The sequence below is a fragment of the Physeter macrocephalus genome, chromosome 7 (assembly GCF_002837175.3).
Source record: "Physeter macrocephalus isolate SW-GA chromosome 7, ASM283717v5, whole genome shotgun sequence".
Classification (NCBI taxonomy): Eukaryota; Metazoa; Chordata; class Mammalia; order Artiodactyla; family Physeteridae; genus Physeter; species Physeter macrocephalus.
In genome coordinates, this window is record NC_041220.1 from 126657209 (window position 1) to 126674429 (window position 17221).

The 17221-nt window shown below is 34.6% G+C and overlaps 1 protein-coding gene across 6 annotated transcripts in view; it reads left to right on the forward strand.

Moving 5' to 3' along the window:
* Positions 1-17221, forward strand: part of AFG2A (AFG2 AAA ATPase homolog A) — a 337003-nt gene that overhangs the window by 96650 nt on the left and 223132 nt on the right. For all 6 annotated transcript variants that reach the window (XR_002891140.3, XM_024119178.3, XM_024119179.3 and 3 more), the window contains exons 12-14: positions 2446-2499; positions 4191-4270; positions 15586-15712. Coding sequence is in view for 5 of the 6 variants with exons in the window: in XM_024119178.3 (XP_023974946.1) it covers positions 2446-2499; positions 4191-4270; positions 15586-15712 (261 nt within the window). In the remaining variant the exon portion in view is untranslated. The remainder of the gene's footprint in view (positions 1-2445; positions 2500-4190; positions 4271-15585; positions 15713-17221) is intronic.

Sequence of the window (17221 nt, forward strand, 5' to 3'; positions counted from 1 at the left end):
GGGAGGGAGATGCAAGAGGGAAGAGATATGGGAACATATGTATATGTATAACTGATTCACTTTGTTGTAAAGCAGAAACTAACAAACCATTGTAAAGCAATTATACTCCAATAAAGATGTTAAAAAAATTTTAAAAAAATTTGAATTAGTATTCCTTACCTCTTATTCTCTCTTTCACATCTTGCTACTCACAACAAATTAAGTTGATTTTATCTTTTTAAATAGTTTGTGTGGCTGTCTTCTCATTTCCATCCCATTGTTTTACCTTAAGCCTGTGTCTCATCAGTTCTCACCTTTGCTGCTTTAAGAATTTCATAACTGCCATTCTGTTCTCATATGTTCCTCCAAACCATGCTTTCTTTTGTGTCTAGAATCATCTTTCCCTAATACACCTATTATCAGTTAACTCCCCTGAGACTCTTCCCATTGCTTACAGGATAAAGTTTAAACTTGTTTTTGACATGCTCCTGCCTCCCACTTTAAGTAGCCTTACTGTTGCTGCATTCTCTCTGCCACCTAAGCTCCACCTGTTATAAATTCTTAGATCAGTTCAAACTCAAGTTTGTTAGTCTTGTATATAACTGAAAAAGTCAATGAACTCGAAGTTAAAATCTTGAGAGTTCTTCTACCATTAAAGTGCATATCAACATCTGTTTTAGCTCATCAGAGACCTTTTTGATTTATTTCTGGGTCTTGATGTATTTCATATTTTTGAGAGTGGTAAATCAACTGCACACTCACCTGAAATGTTACTTTCTCTAGGAACATCCTTGACTCTAACCAGTTGCTTTTCTGTGTTTCAGTGGCACCTAAGCATCCCTCTATCCTAGTACTTGCCATGCTATATAGTATAAGAATTAGCTTTGTAATAAGGTGTCTTATCTGCAGCTAACTATTGCCTGTACCAATTTGTAGCATTAGTTGACATTCTGCTAGGGTTTGCCTGTGTGCTTCAATCAGTCCAATTTTTATTTAATTGGTGTATTTTGTTTCGGTAATACTCAAGCTAGTGTCTAGCTTTATCCCGTAAATTGTTGGGACCCATAATTTGCCTGGGATAAAACATGAATCTTGTTCAAAATAATGTGTGTGTGTGCGTACATGTGTGTGCATACACACATGCGTGTGCAGAGAGAGAAGCACACACATACATGTCTAATGGGTTTGGAATTGTGTGGGGAAGGGTGTCAATAGAAGCCAGATGCTGGGAAGAACAATGAGTGAAAGCCCATAGCTGAGAAAGACATCTGGCATTTTGTACAATAAACTTTATACCAGTATCTGAAGGGAAGAGTTGTGGTTCTCAGGACAGCATTATTAATATTATTTTATTTATTTATTTTTTAATCCCATGACTTCTGGTGATGTGATAACTAGCATGAGAAAGTAGATAGGTGTGTGGTAAAATGAAAGCCTACCATTTCATACTATACATAATAGTTTAAGTACTTAAGAAAGAAAAATCTTGCTGTTCAGAAATGTTGAATGTCCAAAAAAAAAAAAAGTGTATCTTTGAATCAGTGATAGGCGCTCTATTGCTGGGAGTCCAGCCACTTTTATGAGGCTTCTTCTGTTGATGGCCGGTTAGTTAAAAACTGGTAGGTTTTATTACTAGAAGTCCACACCTTTCATTCTTGGTACTCCTTTAAAATAGCTGGACACAGAAGGGAAAAGAGATTTCCCATCAACTGGATGAAGTGCTGAGTGGCAGATATCTGAAGGGAGATTCAGACAGAGGCTGAGTGAATAGACACTATGGAGGGTAACAAGGGTCATTGTCATTGTCACAGTGTGATACACTGACTGAGGGTTAGCTTTGTTGGTGGTCCTAAGATTTTTGTCTGCAGGAGTTATCGCCTTTGGCTGGGATAGTGGCTGAAAAGAGCTCGTTTGGCCCTGCAGATCCGTAAAGTCAGCATCTACATGGCCAAGTCAAATGAGAGGAGGGACCTGGAGAGTAGCATTTGTTTTGGAAATATTCAGGGATTGTAAGATAATGTCACTGATTACATGACTCCCATTCCATTTTCAGGGATTATCATGGAGTCATAAAAAGAATTAGCCCTGAGGTCTTGCTTCTTGTCAGAGAGGGCTGTTGATCTAGTATTAGACTGTTCTATCTTCAACGCCTAGCACCATTCCTGATATATAGTAAAATTATGGATGGATGGGTAGACAGATGATGAATGAGATGTTAAACTGTCATGTCTAGTCGCAGTCACTGTGTTGATGTGTAGTTTTTGGAATACAGAATGGCTTTAATTTTTGAGGCATAAATAACACCCGATAAAAATAAGCATGCTAGAGGAACTATTTTAATTAAAAGCTGATTTTTGTCTATTTTTTTCCTCTTTTTCTTTTATGTGTGTATTTTCTCTTCTATTGAAAGACATACATGTGTTTGGATTTATAAAGACACTGAACAGTTGTTTTCTTTTCATTCAGGGGCCTGAATTAATGAACAAATATGTTGGTGAATCTGAAAGAGCAGTTAGAGAGGTAAGAAGATTATGTCTTAAAGTGGACCTCTGCATAGGAGAACCAGGCTTCTGTCCTGTACGGTTTCCATTTTGTTTGGGGTTATAGATTTTGAAGTTTCCAAATCTAAATTCTAGTGGTATATTTTTTCTTCAGGCAAATATTATTTTTAAATGCAATTTTGGTCATCTACAATTCTTTGTTATTGTTTTTAAACATCATAATATTTCCAGCCTTTAGTTTTACCAAATATTTTTTAACGAATGTCAGCGTTTCATTAATAAAAATAAGGATACGTTTAAACTTAACAAAGAATGCATGATGTCAGAATGAGATTTAAATCCTTTAAGCCAGGTAGCCCTTTAAATCAAATAAGCTTATTAGTATATGAAAATGTCACTGTACTCTTCTTATTTTATTTACTTTACCTTTGACTGGTGATTTAGAAAGTGCATCCTCCTCCTCTCTCTTAAATTTTACAGCCAGTGCCTGATTGGCCTACTGGCTACTCCATATTGCTGAAGCTACATAACTGGGAAGTTCATGCAAAATCAAGGCACTGAAGTGGGGGTAACTATAGCAGTTTGACCACAAGTCTCGGCTTTCCCAAGCAAAGATTGGCCTGCCTCACACAGACACCCTGTATCCTCACAGAAGCTAAGCAAGGACAAGAACACATAAATAGCAGTGGAATGGATGGTCTCCACTTATGACATATGTGGGTATCAACCAAGAGTCTTAGAGATTGGAATACTTTGTTTTGCATCTGAGAAAAATATTTAAGTTACTTTTTCTTTCTTTTTTTTTTCTTGAAATGTAGATGTTGGTTATCATATAAAACGTTAACTGATAATGATAGCACCTCATTGATTAAAATATGAAAAAGGTGGTGTTTATTAATATTAAGGTTTGGGGGACTGTTGTGTATTTTTATGGTCATCATACTTGTGTCCAGAAAATGGGGGCCTAGGTTACAGGTTACACACATTTGGATTTCTTTCTGCTTATGCTGACGTTTTCTAGCCCATTTCCACATGCTTTCCCCGTGGCTGTCTGGCCATTCTTTGATGTTGATAGTCTGATTGACTTCAGGTCAAACCTATCTATGCTTTTCCAAGTTTTAGCTGTTTTTTCCATACAGTCTTCAGCGAAATGAGCAAAGTGTGTGACTTTTAGGTTTATGGGTATTTTATATGCTAAACTTTGGCTGATTTTATACATTTATGATTTTTCTTTTAAATATGTGTTTATTTAGATAAATGTTCCAGGCATTATACTAAGTGCTTTGCATTCTTTTTTAATTCATTTCTTAAACTTCTGAGGTGGGTATTTTTAATAATCTCCATTTTAGAGATGTGGAAATCGTAGTTTAGAAAAGTAAAGTTACCCACTGAAGGTCACACAGCTACCAAGTGGTGAAGGTGGGATTTTAACTGAGATTGTTTGATTACTTAACCAAATTGTCTCCTACACACCTCTAAGAATATGTGTTGGTGTCTTGTCTCTGTTTGCAAGTAAGCACCGTGGAAGAGGATACTTTTACATCCATTATGAGGTGCGGATACATCTGTTACAGGTTGTATACAAAGTGATAGGGCTGGTTTACTGGTACATAATAGATACGGTTCTAAATATAATTTTCAAACTAAAACTAGCTATGGAGTTTTCTGGAATTTGCCGGTCTTTAGCTAATGTAGCACTCTTTCCACCAGATCTTCCGAAAAGCGAGAGCAGTGGCTCCTTCCATCATTTTCTTTGATGAACTTGATGCCTTAGCAGTTGAAAGGGGCAGGTAAGAAATATTTAATAGGACTGCTGTTAAATATTAGCAATTACAGTGTAGAGGAATTAAATTATTTCACGTCATCACTTTATAGTACTTTCATGTATAATTTTTTTTAAGACTTTTATGCATTTGGGGCATTTGAGCTAATTTTTATAGTTTACTATCTAAAGAGAGCCCCCTGCACTGCCTATCAAAATTTGGGTTTTTATTAACATGTGATTAAAACTGTAAATAAAGTTCAGTTAAGCATAATTACGTGATAGAGTAGAACCCAATTATAATAAAAGTTGTTATTCTGCAGATTTTAGTATTATCTGGATTAAGTCATGTTTCCTAAAATATAGTTACAATAGAATAAAAATTAGTATTAATACTTTTGTTTCTGAATGTCAGACAATAAAGAGGATTATTTATGATATCATATCAAACATATATGTGTGTGTGTGTATATACATATATTAAACTGTTTTCAAGTGTGATTTTTTTTTCTCTACAAAGATTTACAGGTCTTTTAAGGAATACATGGTACAAGTACTTCATGTTGGAGAGTGTTTATTTGTGTGTTTTCTTCATGGTACAAGTACTTCATGTTGGAGAGTCTTTATTTGTGTGTTTTCTTCATAGCCCTCTGATTATACATTGACTATATGTATAATATAGAGATTATACATATAAACTAGAGAATTCGCTGATGATAATTATAGTGATGGCAGAAGGCACCTTCTAAGTCTCAGTGTTAAATTTGATAGGAGGCATACTGCTCTCTTCTTTACTGGGTAGAGCTGCCTAATCAGATGAGAGTATGAACTGTCACTAGGAAACATTAGGAGGTAGCCTGCCCTGCTCTCTACCCCACCCATTTGATATTCTGTAAATACCTACCAGTCTTGTTATTTTATGAGTTGGAGTTCATGAGTCCTTTTATTATTTCTGAAGTGAGATGGAACAAAAGGTTACAAATAGCTCAAGTTCACCTTGACTGCAAGAGAAGAAAAAGAAGCCAGAGAAGTTTACTGAAGTAGGGTGATCTGCCACGTTTATGTGCCATCAGAGATGTATGTTTTTGGAGCCTAGAAAGGGACAGGGTGGGAAACGTTAAATATGAACCAAATGGGAGGTGGAATATGTAGCAGAGTTCTCATAAAATGCCTTTGAAAGGTAGTGGTGTGAGAAACCATACAAGGCACTTGGTAGAAATAACCTGTTTTTGTAGGCAATTTGGCTCAGTAGGAATTTGCAAATGTATTAAGAGGTGCTAATAATTTGCAGCCTCTAGATATCATTTCCTCCAGTAGTCTTCATCATATTGTGAGCCCTTCCTCAGTGGCTCATTCAAATAAAGTACAGGTAAATTCTGTGTAGTTTCCTTTGCATAGAGAAATTTCGGTCAAGTTAGTTGACATTTCAGAAAACAAAGATAAGGCTGAACTCCCAAATGTAATGTTAATAGTCCAAAGTAGAGAGTTTTAGTTGTACTTTAGCTACACTAAGTCTGATATAGTTTGGTTTTTATAGCCATGAGACTCTCATAGAATGATATTTTGGTTGTTTTTTCCCCATAATTGTGTGATGGGCCAACATTACCTAGAAAGTTATTGTTTTATCTAGTTAGAGTGCTGTAATCTGAAAACGAAAACAAACAGAAGCTTCACACATACGTTTTTGTTCTTCAGCTATTTGAATTGGACACAGTTTCTAGAAACTGAAAGCACAGCTGTTGATAGATAGCAAAAGTATGAAATTCCGAAAATACTAAACCAACTTTATACATTGTTGAAGAAATAGAAAACATAGAAAAATTAAAAATTCCATAAGCTAGACATTTTCTATATAATTTTGGGCTGTAGAATATTCATTGCTTTCATTTCTTCTGTTTTTCTATGATAACATTCAGATCCAACTCATATGACTAGTCCAAAAATGACATTGCCTAAGACGACTGTTTCTTCTTATCAAGATTTGGATTTCCACACTTAAGATGTTTAACAGATTGAGCCATGAATTATGATATATACTAGTCTGTACTATCCTGTGCATGTTACATCAATTATTTTGACTACTTGAAGTTACTCAAATTAGCCGTGAAACTGAGGTGCAACCCGCACATTAGAGTATAGACATACTATTTGCTTAGCTTTAGAAATATTTGTGCTTTCAGAAAGAGAGATTTTTCATGTTTATAAAAGTGTCTACTTACAACCACTATTTTCTCCTCTTCCCTGCCCCATTTAAGTTCTTTGGGACTTGAAAAATAAGTAAGCCTCATATTTACTTCTCTTTTTCTGTATGCCCATTTAAATTATGGGTGTTCTGAATAAGATTTTTTTGTCTTATTTCATATTGTGAGTTGGATGAAATGTTGTAAGATTCCCTTTGCAAAGTGCTTTAATGATCTGTAAATATTTGGGAAAATTGAAAATGCTGTTAAAGTAGCATAGCTCTTTGGAAAATGGATACTATGGTAGCGAGTAAGGCACTGACCTAGGGAAGATATTTGAATTATACTGAGCTAATAATAATACTGGGTAACATTTATTTAGTGCTTCTTGTATTCTAGAAACTGTTTTAAGTGCTTTACAGCTGAAGAAAAAAATTCATAAAAAGGCCCCTGCGTTAATGCAAAGTAGGATATTACACAGTTGGTTCTAGTATTCTGCCCTGCCTCCCAGCTATCTTAAACTTTTACCTTTTTCAGGGTTATAGTGGGGAGGGGAGAGCACGCTGGGCAGTAAATCATCAGTTACTCTTGTCTTAGGCAACACTTCTGTCCCCAGAACTGAAGAAGGATAGGGTGATTCCCCATATACTGTATTCTCTTGGCCCAGTCTCCTCTGACTGAGGAAATGGCCACTAGACTAATCTAGAGAGTCCTAGAACAACTTCCTCTGTCTAGGACGTTCCAGCTAGTCAGTGGATCTTGGAATCATCCTCACCAGCTGACATTAATGACTTTCCTTAGAGAGATGGCCTGATGCAACATTTTACTAGGAATTGGGAGTTATTTTTTGTTGTTATAGGACACATAGGTCATTTGTAGCTATCTTGCTTTTAAAATGAAAATTTGCTTGCATTTTGCATGCACCAAGAAAATTATCATACGTAGTGCTTGTGTTCAGAGTGTTGATAGTATATGTTTGGCTAGTCTTCTTTAGGTCTCTTTCAAGCCTGAATATTGACATTGGGGGTGTGGGGGGTAGATTTTAAGAAACAAATTCAGATGCCTGCCATTTGGGATTCTTTATGACATTTAAAAATTATACTAGAAAAACATTTTAAAATTTGAATTGGATATGAGTTGTTGGCCTATAATTTAGAAACATGAAGAGATGGTAGGGGATTTTATTTTATTGCAGGAGCTGAAAGGAAATAAATATCATTTTTGTGAAATTTTTGCTATTGAAAAATAAAATCAATGTAATAATTACCATCATGGTGGTGAGATCTCCTTAAGATAGGGGTTAGCATTCCTTTTCTGAAACAGGCCAGTTAGTAAATATTTTTTGCTTTTTGGGCCATACAGTTTCTACTGCAGCTATTCATCTCTGTTGCTACAGTGCGAAAGTAGCCATAGACAATATGTAATCAAATAAGAAACAGTTGGCTGGCCAGATTTAGACTGGCTATAGGTTCCTGACCTGTTTTAAGATATCATAAAGTCCCTTCAGTCCATGGCACTCTGACTTTGAACAGGGATAATTTGGAAAAGGGGCTTGACTTCCGAAGGGAAAAGAAAATTAATCTTTTGGAAACGTCTAATTTCAGTACTTTCTATAGATGAACATTTTTTCCATTGTGGTGTTGCCTATCTCTAGCAGATAATAAAGTTTTATTAAATCATTTCATTATGTTATGATTATACATTTGTTCTTAAACTTGGAGTTGGTTTTGATTTCCTAGGATGTCAGTTTTATGGATTTTGTTTCCTACTGCGGCTTTGAAAGTCAGCCAAGAATATTTCTCAGTCCATAAAACAGTTTCACTATGCTACTCCAGCTAGCTATCAGTGATCTGTGGAAATAAAGGGCAAAGGCAACATGAATAATGGGAATCCAAAGAATTCCCTTCACCTAATCTTCAACATTAATTGTAGCCACCAGTTTCTCTACAACAAGTAGCAAATTAGACCAGTATGAGTTTCACCTCTTTCTGTTTAACGGCACTTGACTAGATCAATACATTTCTGAATACAAGGAAGGGATATATGTATACAAATAGCTGATTCACTTCATTGTTCAGCAGAAACTAACACAACACTGTAAAGCAATTATACTCTAATTTAAAAAAATAATGAATTAAATAAGTTACGTGCTCCGTATTACCAACACAGAATTTTTAAACTCGAAAGACCTATATATATGTCTTATCTAATTTAACTCTCTCGTTCATATATGCCAGTAATTATGAAATCCTCAAGGGAACGGTAACAATTCATCCTCTTACCTCAGATGTCCAGCACAGTGCCTAGCAGAGAAGGCACTCTCTGCTAAAACCCAGACATTTAGTTTTTGAATAAGGGAATGAAGCCTCAGAGAAACTAGAGATTAGGTTCACTCAGCTGGTTATTAGCAGAGTATGATTTCACCATGTTTTAGTGTCATTTGTGAACCAATTTTATTTTAAAATTAAACACTGAGACTGTCTTTTGGAATTTTGTCTCCTGCATTACATTCATAGAAGCATCAACATCTTCATTATAAAGAATCAGTCGTAAGCTTTGGAGTACATTCACCTGTCAAAGAGCTCCAAAAAGAATTAAGGAAGTGCTAAGTGATGCATTTTTCAAAAAAATTCAGTAGTTTTTGTACACACTAACTTTAAAAGTGAGTCTAGACTCACAAAACTTTGTCAGTTGTGCTAAGGGTACAGAAATGATAAATGTTCTTTTTAATGTAGCTGATAGCAACAGTATTCAAAGGATAATAGAGGATAGCAACAGTAATGAAGATCATGCTTATTAGATCAGTGACAAAACATTTTGAAAGACTATGTACGTCCTTAGTATACTAATTAATTTTGTAGAAAGATCACTGTGTTACCCTCTGCCAGAAGGCCATTCAATCACACTTATTTTATTGTAGGAGGATCAAACTGAGTCTTTTCTCAAGTAAGCAAGCATGCAAATCACTGGGTTCCAAATCCTATGTGTCTGTAGTCACAGAGCATTATAAATCAAGAGCCTGAGTCAGTATCCACCTATCCCCCACTTCCCCCCCGTGTCCCCCCGCAAAAAAAGTTCATTTAGAAGATACCAAAAGAGGATAGAAAAAACAGATGAAGAGAACTTCTTTCGGTATAGATCTAAGAAACCAGGGAAGTGGAGATTTTCTTCTCACTCTTATTTCATTTCTGCATCTGAGCACACAGTCTTACAGTATATTCTGTTTTTTTCTGTTTTAGAAGGTTTGCCATTTTTGAAAAAGTCATTTTTCAGGTACAAAAATATCTGAGAAAGTATAAAGGTCTCCTTATCTGGAACTTTTTGCTGTTCAAAGTAAATTGTTCCTTGAGGACCCTGAGGAGCCACATTGTCACTACATTTGAACAGCTAATGAAATGAGAAGACTTCTCATTACCAGGGCACAGCAGGCTCCTACTAATGCATCTTGTATAAACAAAGTGTCTTTTAGCAGTTTATTTATCAGGCTCACTGTTTTGGGCATAGTTATGAAGGGCTTAAGAGGAGTAGTTTTTATCTTAGAATTATGTTGGTGGCTTTCATGGAAGAACTTAAGGAAGTTTGATACTTTCTACCATGTTTTAAGTAAAGCTAAGTAGAGAACTGGCAATGTGAATCTGCATGTATCTGCTGACCTGTGCTATCCTGGCTTCTGAAAATCTTCAACCATATATCATGTTCATGCTTTATTTCAGTAATGTTTATGTGCCAGACACTCCTTTTTCAGTTTAATTTGTTAGGATAACTTGTAAAAGGTTATAGAGATCTCTTCATTAAGCCAGGTATACTGGTGATAATTATAATGATAATGCTTATAACTGTTCTCTATTGACATTTCCTTTGTGCTAAGTATCAGTAGATCCTTTATACATTTTATTTAATTTTGAGGGTGGTATGAGTCTTTCCATGTTTGATTGAGAAAACTGAGTCTCAGAGAGGTTAAGTAACTCTTCCGTAAGATTACACAAAAAAATAATGGTAAGGCTTACTAATTGAACCCAAGCTTACTGATTTTCAAAGCTCTTTCCCAAATTCAAAGCAAGCTTCCCAATGTACTCATCAATGAAGATTTTACTGGAATGATTTTAAAACCTTTATGTTGTATAATCATATATTACAATTACTATAGAACTTTAGTTTTCATTGTCACCATTTCTAGATCTATGGTACTTAAGAAAATGACACATGTTTAGAAGCATTTTCTCTGCTTTAATTTTTAGCTTGAATAAGTTTGAACTTACATGTATTAATTTTCCTTATCTTTCTTTTGTTGGGTTATGTTTATAACAATAACCTGGGGACATCCAGGATTGTAAAAAAATTTCCTTCAAAAAATTGCTTTTGGCAGAGGGTAAATTGAACTGTGAGTTTAAGAATCACTTGTTTCTCTAATACTGTGTTTGAGTCAAAACTATACAAATGTAGCGAGTGTTGCCTATGTTAGCTTGGAATTTTTACTGGGAAATCATGGCAAGATGGAAAAATACATACTTTTATGTCATTTTCTGTGTTAACACTTTATGCAAAGCTGCAGTTATTCAGAGCACACGCGGCTTACACAGCCCTAGGACAGCATGTGAAGATAACTCATTATATATGTCTGTCTGCTTTTATAGGGTATGTTGTTAATCTAAAATAATTTATTTACTATTAGGTTCAAGCTGACTATAGATCATAATCTGACAGCATAGTTTATTGTGAAGTGGTCAGCTAGAATATTCAAGGCATTATTGATTCTTGACATTCATCAAATGATTTTTGCTTTCACTTTCTGAGTTTCTTGGCATATATTTCTGAATATTACTCAGCCATAAAAAACAATGAAATAATGCCATTTGCAGCAACATGGATGGACCTAGAGATTTATCATACTAAGTGAAGTAAGTCAGAGAAAGACAAATATCATATGATATTGCTTATATGTGGAATCTAAAAAAAAAAAGATACAAATGAACTTATATACAAAACAGAAATAGACCCACAGACATAGAAAATGAACTTATGGTTACCAAAGGGGAAAGGGAGGGGAGGGAGTTTGGGATTAACATATACACACTACTATATATGAAATAGATAACCAACAAGGATCTACTGTATAACACAGAGAACTATACTCAATTTTTGTAATAACCTATAAAGGAAAAGAATCTGAAAAAGAATGTTACACAGGGACTTCCCTGGTGGTGCAGTGGTTGAGAGTCCGCCTGCCGATGCAGGGGACATGGGTTTGTGCCCTGGTCTGGGAGGATCCCACATGCCACGGAGCAGCTAGGCCCGTGAGCCATGGCCACTGAACCTGTGCATCCGGAGCCTGTGCTCCGCAACAGGAGAGGCCACAACAGTGAGAGGCCCGTGTACTGCAAGCCACAACAGTGAGAGGCCCGTGTACTGCGAAAAAAAAAAAAAAAAAAAAAAAGTTACACATATAAATAATATTAAATTAATATAAAATCATAAATATATAAAATTAATCATTAAATATATAAATATAAAATTATATAAATATATTAAACATAATACAATATAGAATTAATATAATTTTATATTTCATTTTATATAACTATATTATATATAAAATTACAATTATTTTATATTATAATAATTATTAAATTATTACTTATGTTATAAAATAATTATAATTATAAATAATACAAAATATATAAGTATATATATAAAACTGAATCACTTTGGTGTATACCTGAAACTAACACAACATTGTAAATCAGTTATACATGAATTAAAAATTTTTTTAAACCCCAAAATACCCCAAAACTAGTCTTCCATGTGATTTTATTTTTCATGGATTATAACTTGCTTAAGTATTTGTTCTCTTGCTGGACTTCTTAAATATATAAAAATTGTCTCTCCTTTAAATTTTTTTTTTATTTTAAAGAAGTGTCTATCAAGGAGCCAGAACTGTAATTATTGTTCCCGTAGTGTTATCATCTTCAAGGTATTTGATCAGAGTATAATTCATATTTTTCCTGAACTTTAGAAAAACAGGGAAAATAAAAAATAAATATTGTATCTGTTTCCTCCTGCCCCAAACTCATTTTCCTTTAGGTGGTTATACTCACTGCTTCAAGGAAAACCAGCTCCTTCACAAGTATATAGGTTTCCTAACATGGCAATTCATTTTAAAAGAAATTCACATTGGGCTTGTCAGGATCAGGTAAAGAAAGAAAAAGCAAAATAGGACCTGGAACACTTGTATGTATTCTTAATATTTTCAGTGAGTGAATAGTATCTATGCAAACAGATGGCTTCATAAAATCTACAGTTTCTCTCATTAGGGAAGTTGATACTTAGGACTCAGAAGTATCATGTTTGTAACTCTTTTAATTTTAACCACTGTACAGAAATCATTTTGCAAAGAAAGCTTTTTTGTTGATCACTTTAAATGTTGATCACAGACTTTTTATCTTTAATTAGTAATAATTTTATTGGCTTTAGCATTTGAGAATCCCAAGTCCATTCTTGATGCCTTCAATTACTTTTGATGATTTTGGGAAATTCTCAGCTTGTGTTTCCTGAGATTTGGCTTCTATTTGATTCTCTCACTTCTCTCCTTATGAGACTGCAGTTATACGTTTCTTAGGCTTTCCACTGGGTTCTATATGTATTTTTACTATTTTCATTCCTTTTTTCTCTTTCTGCATCAGTTTGGATATTTTCTACTGACCTGCCTTCCAGTTCAAGGATCCTGTGTTCTGTTGTGTTTAATCTACTATTACATTCATCTTTTTAATTCTTAATTTTAGTTATTATAATTTTTAGGTTTAGAATTTTTCTTATGGATCCCAGATCCCTGCTGAAATTCACCATTTTTTTATTTCTGTGTTTTTGTTTTTACTACAATTCAGGTGAATTTTTGTTTTTATTATCTCAGTCCCATCCCTGTCCAGATTACATGCTAATTTAACATTGTTTCAGATTCTAATCCCCTAGCATCCTTCTTCTTCTTAAGAGGAAACTAAAAGGAAGAAGGGATAAAGGCTAAATAATAGTCTAGAAAAATCTTTTCCTATTTATCTTTTTATTTGTAGGATATAGGGTTTTGAGGAATGGGTGAATTAGGGATGTATATATTCAATATTATGCTTTTGTTGATAACAGTGTATCTTGGGCTTAATTTTTCCATTTCTTTTGTGGACTCCATATCTAATGCTTGTTGTTGGGTTCAGTGTCTAAAGTGATTATGGTAATGGTTATTTTTCTATTTGTGAAATGTTTTACCCATTCTTAACTTTAGATTAGTTTATGTTAATAGAATGTGGTGGTGCGTCAGTGTGCTTTCAGCATCTAAAAATGGCATTTAAAAAGCCCCTTAATTTTTTTTCTTACCTAAGACTTAAATTCATACTGAAAGACTGTTATATAGTTTTTGTTTTTGTTTCCCCTGATAAGCTCTCATGTAAAAAGTGCTTGTAATAAAGCTTATATGTGACATCCTTTCATCTTTTTTTTTTTTTTTTTTTTTTTTTTTTTTTGTGGTACGCGGGGCCTCTCACCTTTGTGGCCTCTCCCGTTGTGGAGCACAGGCTCTGGATGCGCAGGCTCAGCGGCCATAGCTCACGGGCCTAGCCACTCCGCGGCATGTGGGATCCTCCGAGACCGGTGCACGAGCCCATATCCCCTGCATCGGCAGGCGGACTCTCAGCCACTGCGCCACCAGGGAAGCCCCTGAGCCCGTAGAGCTTTTGCTAGCAATGTTCCTATCTAACATTTGGAAAAGTTATATTTTGAAGCGTTTTTGGAAAGATATATAATCTATTTATTCAAAATATTCAGGCTTAAGTAGACCCAGATCAGCAAATCCATGCACCAGCCAATTCGTTACTTGCAGGAATTAATGTTAACCAAGACAAATCTCAGTGGCTTCCCAGATGCTCCTTGCTTGGTCCTAAACTTTTTGACATTGGGAAGGACCATTTAATAAATTGACGGTGTAATTTATATAACAACCTGGAAGGACCAACCATTTAATTTAATTGACAGTATGATTTGTGTAACAACATCATGTATGTCTGATTAGTGTGAGTTAGAGGCTACTCTCCTATGTGTCAAGTTTTTGAACTTGTAATGCACACTGAGATCTAAATTCTTTTATTTAGAGATCCTGATTACCTTATTATTAAATATATTATGTGATGATTACACTAAGGTGTACTTGCTGTCATGGGTGCTAAGACAAAGGTATGGGGTGTGTCTCTTCTATCCTCTTTCCCTCTTCTCCCCCCTCCCACTCTCAACTGCATCTGATTGAATTTACATGTTTAATATACTTACACTGCTGTTTCACTCTGTAATTGTCTACCTAGATGTTTATTATATATTTCCCAATTGTGAACAGAGCTTAGTAAATCCCAGCTAGTGCTAATGAGAATTATTATTGTGGGGCCTTGATTGTGTAATATCAGTGTTTTGTTCACTATTAAGACCTGTTGAGTTTACTTCTTAAAAATCAATATTCAGTAATTTTTTGTGATCAAGGAAATGAGATTAAATTAAGGTGTAGTTTGTTCAGGAGTAGCTTTGTAATTGACCTGGTGCATGAACAAAAGGAACAAAATAAAATGGGTTTTTTTTCCCCCTATTTCTCCAGATATGGGTATTGTGATGACCCCCTACCTGCTGATGTATTTTAAAAATATTCTTAATATTTTAAAATATCAAGATAGGTCAGAAATATCCCATTTGCTATAGATTTGTAAAGAGTTTTCTGTCTCGCATAGGCTCTAAGGTTCATGTGAGAATGAGTCTGTATCTTATTCATTTTTTTATTCCCAATTCCTGTCAGTTTATTTGCCTTGTAAAATGTAAATATCGATTAAGTTAAATAATTACGTATTTGATGAACTTTTAAAAATAATCTTATATCTTACTTCCCAGATCTTTTATATTTGACACTCTTAGCATTTCATTATTGGAGAGAAAATAATCATGGTTGTTGATGGAGGAAAAGAAATGATTTAATATAGTTAGTTCTTGGATCTAATACAACAAATAAGGAATTTTAAAGCATGCATTTTATGTTTTGAAAAAGACATAATGTTTCTTGTTATAGAATATATGATCTTTTAATAATAGTAGAGTATTTGGGGATAGATAAACAGATTTTTTAAACTGTATTTTTAAAAATCAGTTCATCAGGTGCTGGGAATGTAGCCGATCGTGTTTTGGCTCAGCTCTTGACAGAAATGGATGGCATTGAACAGTTAAAGGATGTGACAATCCTGGCAGCTACTAACCGTCCAGATAGGATAGACAAGGTAAGAAAGAAGGCAGTCTGGGCATTTTAAAATCAAGAACTGGATCGTTTGATTATGTTGGGGATTTTTGGTTTTTGTTTCTTTTTCTGTCAAATAACTTTCTAATCAGTTTGTCATTTAGAAGATACTGAAAGATTAAACTAAAGGAAATGAAGAGAACTGAGAAAAGATTTTGTTTATGTTTTATTACTTATGTTTGGTATTAATGAAACTATTTTGTAACCCCTTGAGTTTTCCCTCCCCCGTTGTTGCATTAAATTCTTAGTATATTTCCCTAGAGTATTTAAGTTCTGAAATTCTTTTTGTGTTTCATCTGATTTATTTTGAGAAGTTTTTAACATTTTCATTCATATTAAGGTAAGCTTCTGACTATTTACTACTGGTTAGACTCAAGTTATTTTCAACAACTTTCTAGAAGACTTGGCCCATCAGTTGCTTTCAGAGTAATTAAAATAAAAATGACAATGGATTTTATTTCTCTTAAGAAGTTACTTAGGCTTAAATTAAGCTACATAGGTGTAAAATTAACACTTTCAAGCTATTGCTACCACTACTTTTCCCCAAGTCATATTTTAATAAATGAGTTCACTTAACTTTTAAGTGCCTAATTTATACTTAATGATCTAAACTGAGAGTAAAAATTTACTCCTAGGGCGTGAACCCGTTTCTCTTTTTTTTGTTGCTGTTATTGCCTCATGTCCATGACCTTATGAACTCCTCCCTCCCTGTGCACATATATACAAACTTTCAGTTTTAACAATGGGATTTTGAAAGAAATCATCTTTTTGAAGATATGAAAGGAGGTTTTATGTGGGAAGGTATTTTGCCGTGTGATAAAGTCCCTTGGTCAAATGCAGGTAAGAAAGCTTTGAACCTTAATAAGTTAAATTGTGCCCTTTCTGCTGCAGTGTTTTACAAGAAGCTAGGTAAGTTATGAGCATTTGTAGGATCTGGGTTGGTGCCCAGACATCTCTGATGTCTATAAGAAAGATAGAATCGTGTCTTGACAAGAATTACAGAAAGTGCTGAAAGAGACCTTAAAGATTACCTAATCCCACCTTTTGCTTTCGATGAATCCAAGAATCATCTTTATCCAGGTAAATATACATTGTATTTTTATGACATTTGTCTCCTGGTTACCCCATGGCTAATGAGCTCTAAAATTTCTTAGGTTTTTTTCTCTACAACGTCTAATCTAATAGTGGCCTTCTTTGGTTTCTTAATATTGTATGTCTTTGATGTTAGACACATTTCTTGAAGTAGGACTTTGGGCTTATAGTAAACCTCTTGGGTTCTTCTAAATCAAGCTGTATGATTTAGCTTGTTTAGTGCTTGTATTAATTTTGTCTTGCTATGCAACAGATTACCTCGAATTTAACAGCTTCACACAATACTCGTTTATTAGTGTTTCTGTACGTAGGTCAAAATCTGGGCATGGCATGATGGAGTTGTCTGCTCAGGGACTCAACAAGATGTTGTCCGACCATTCTCATCAGGCACTGGTATTCC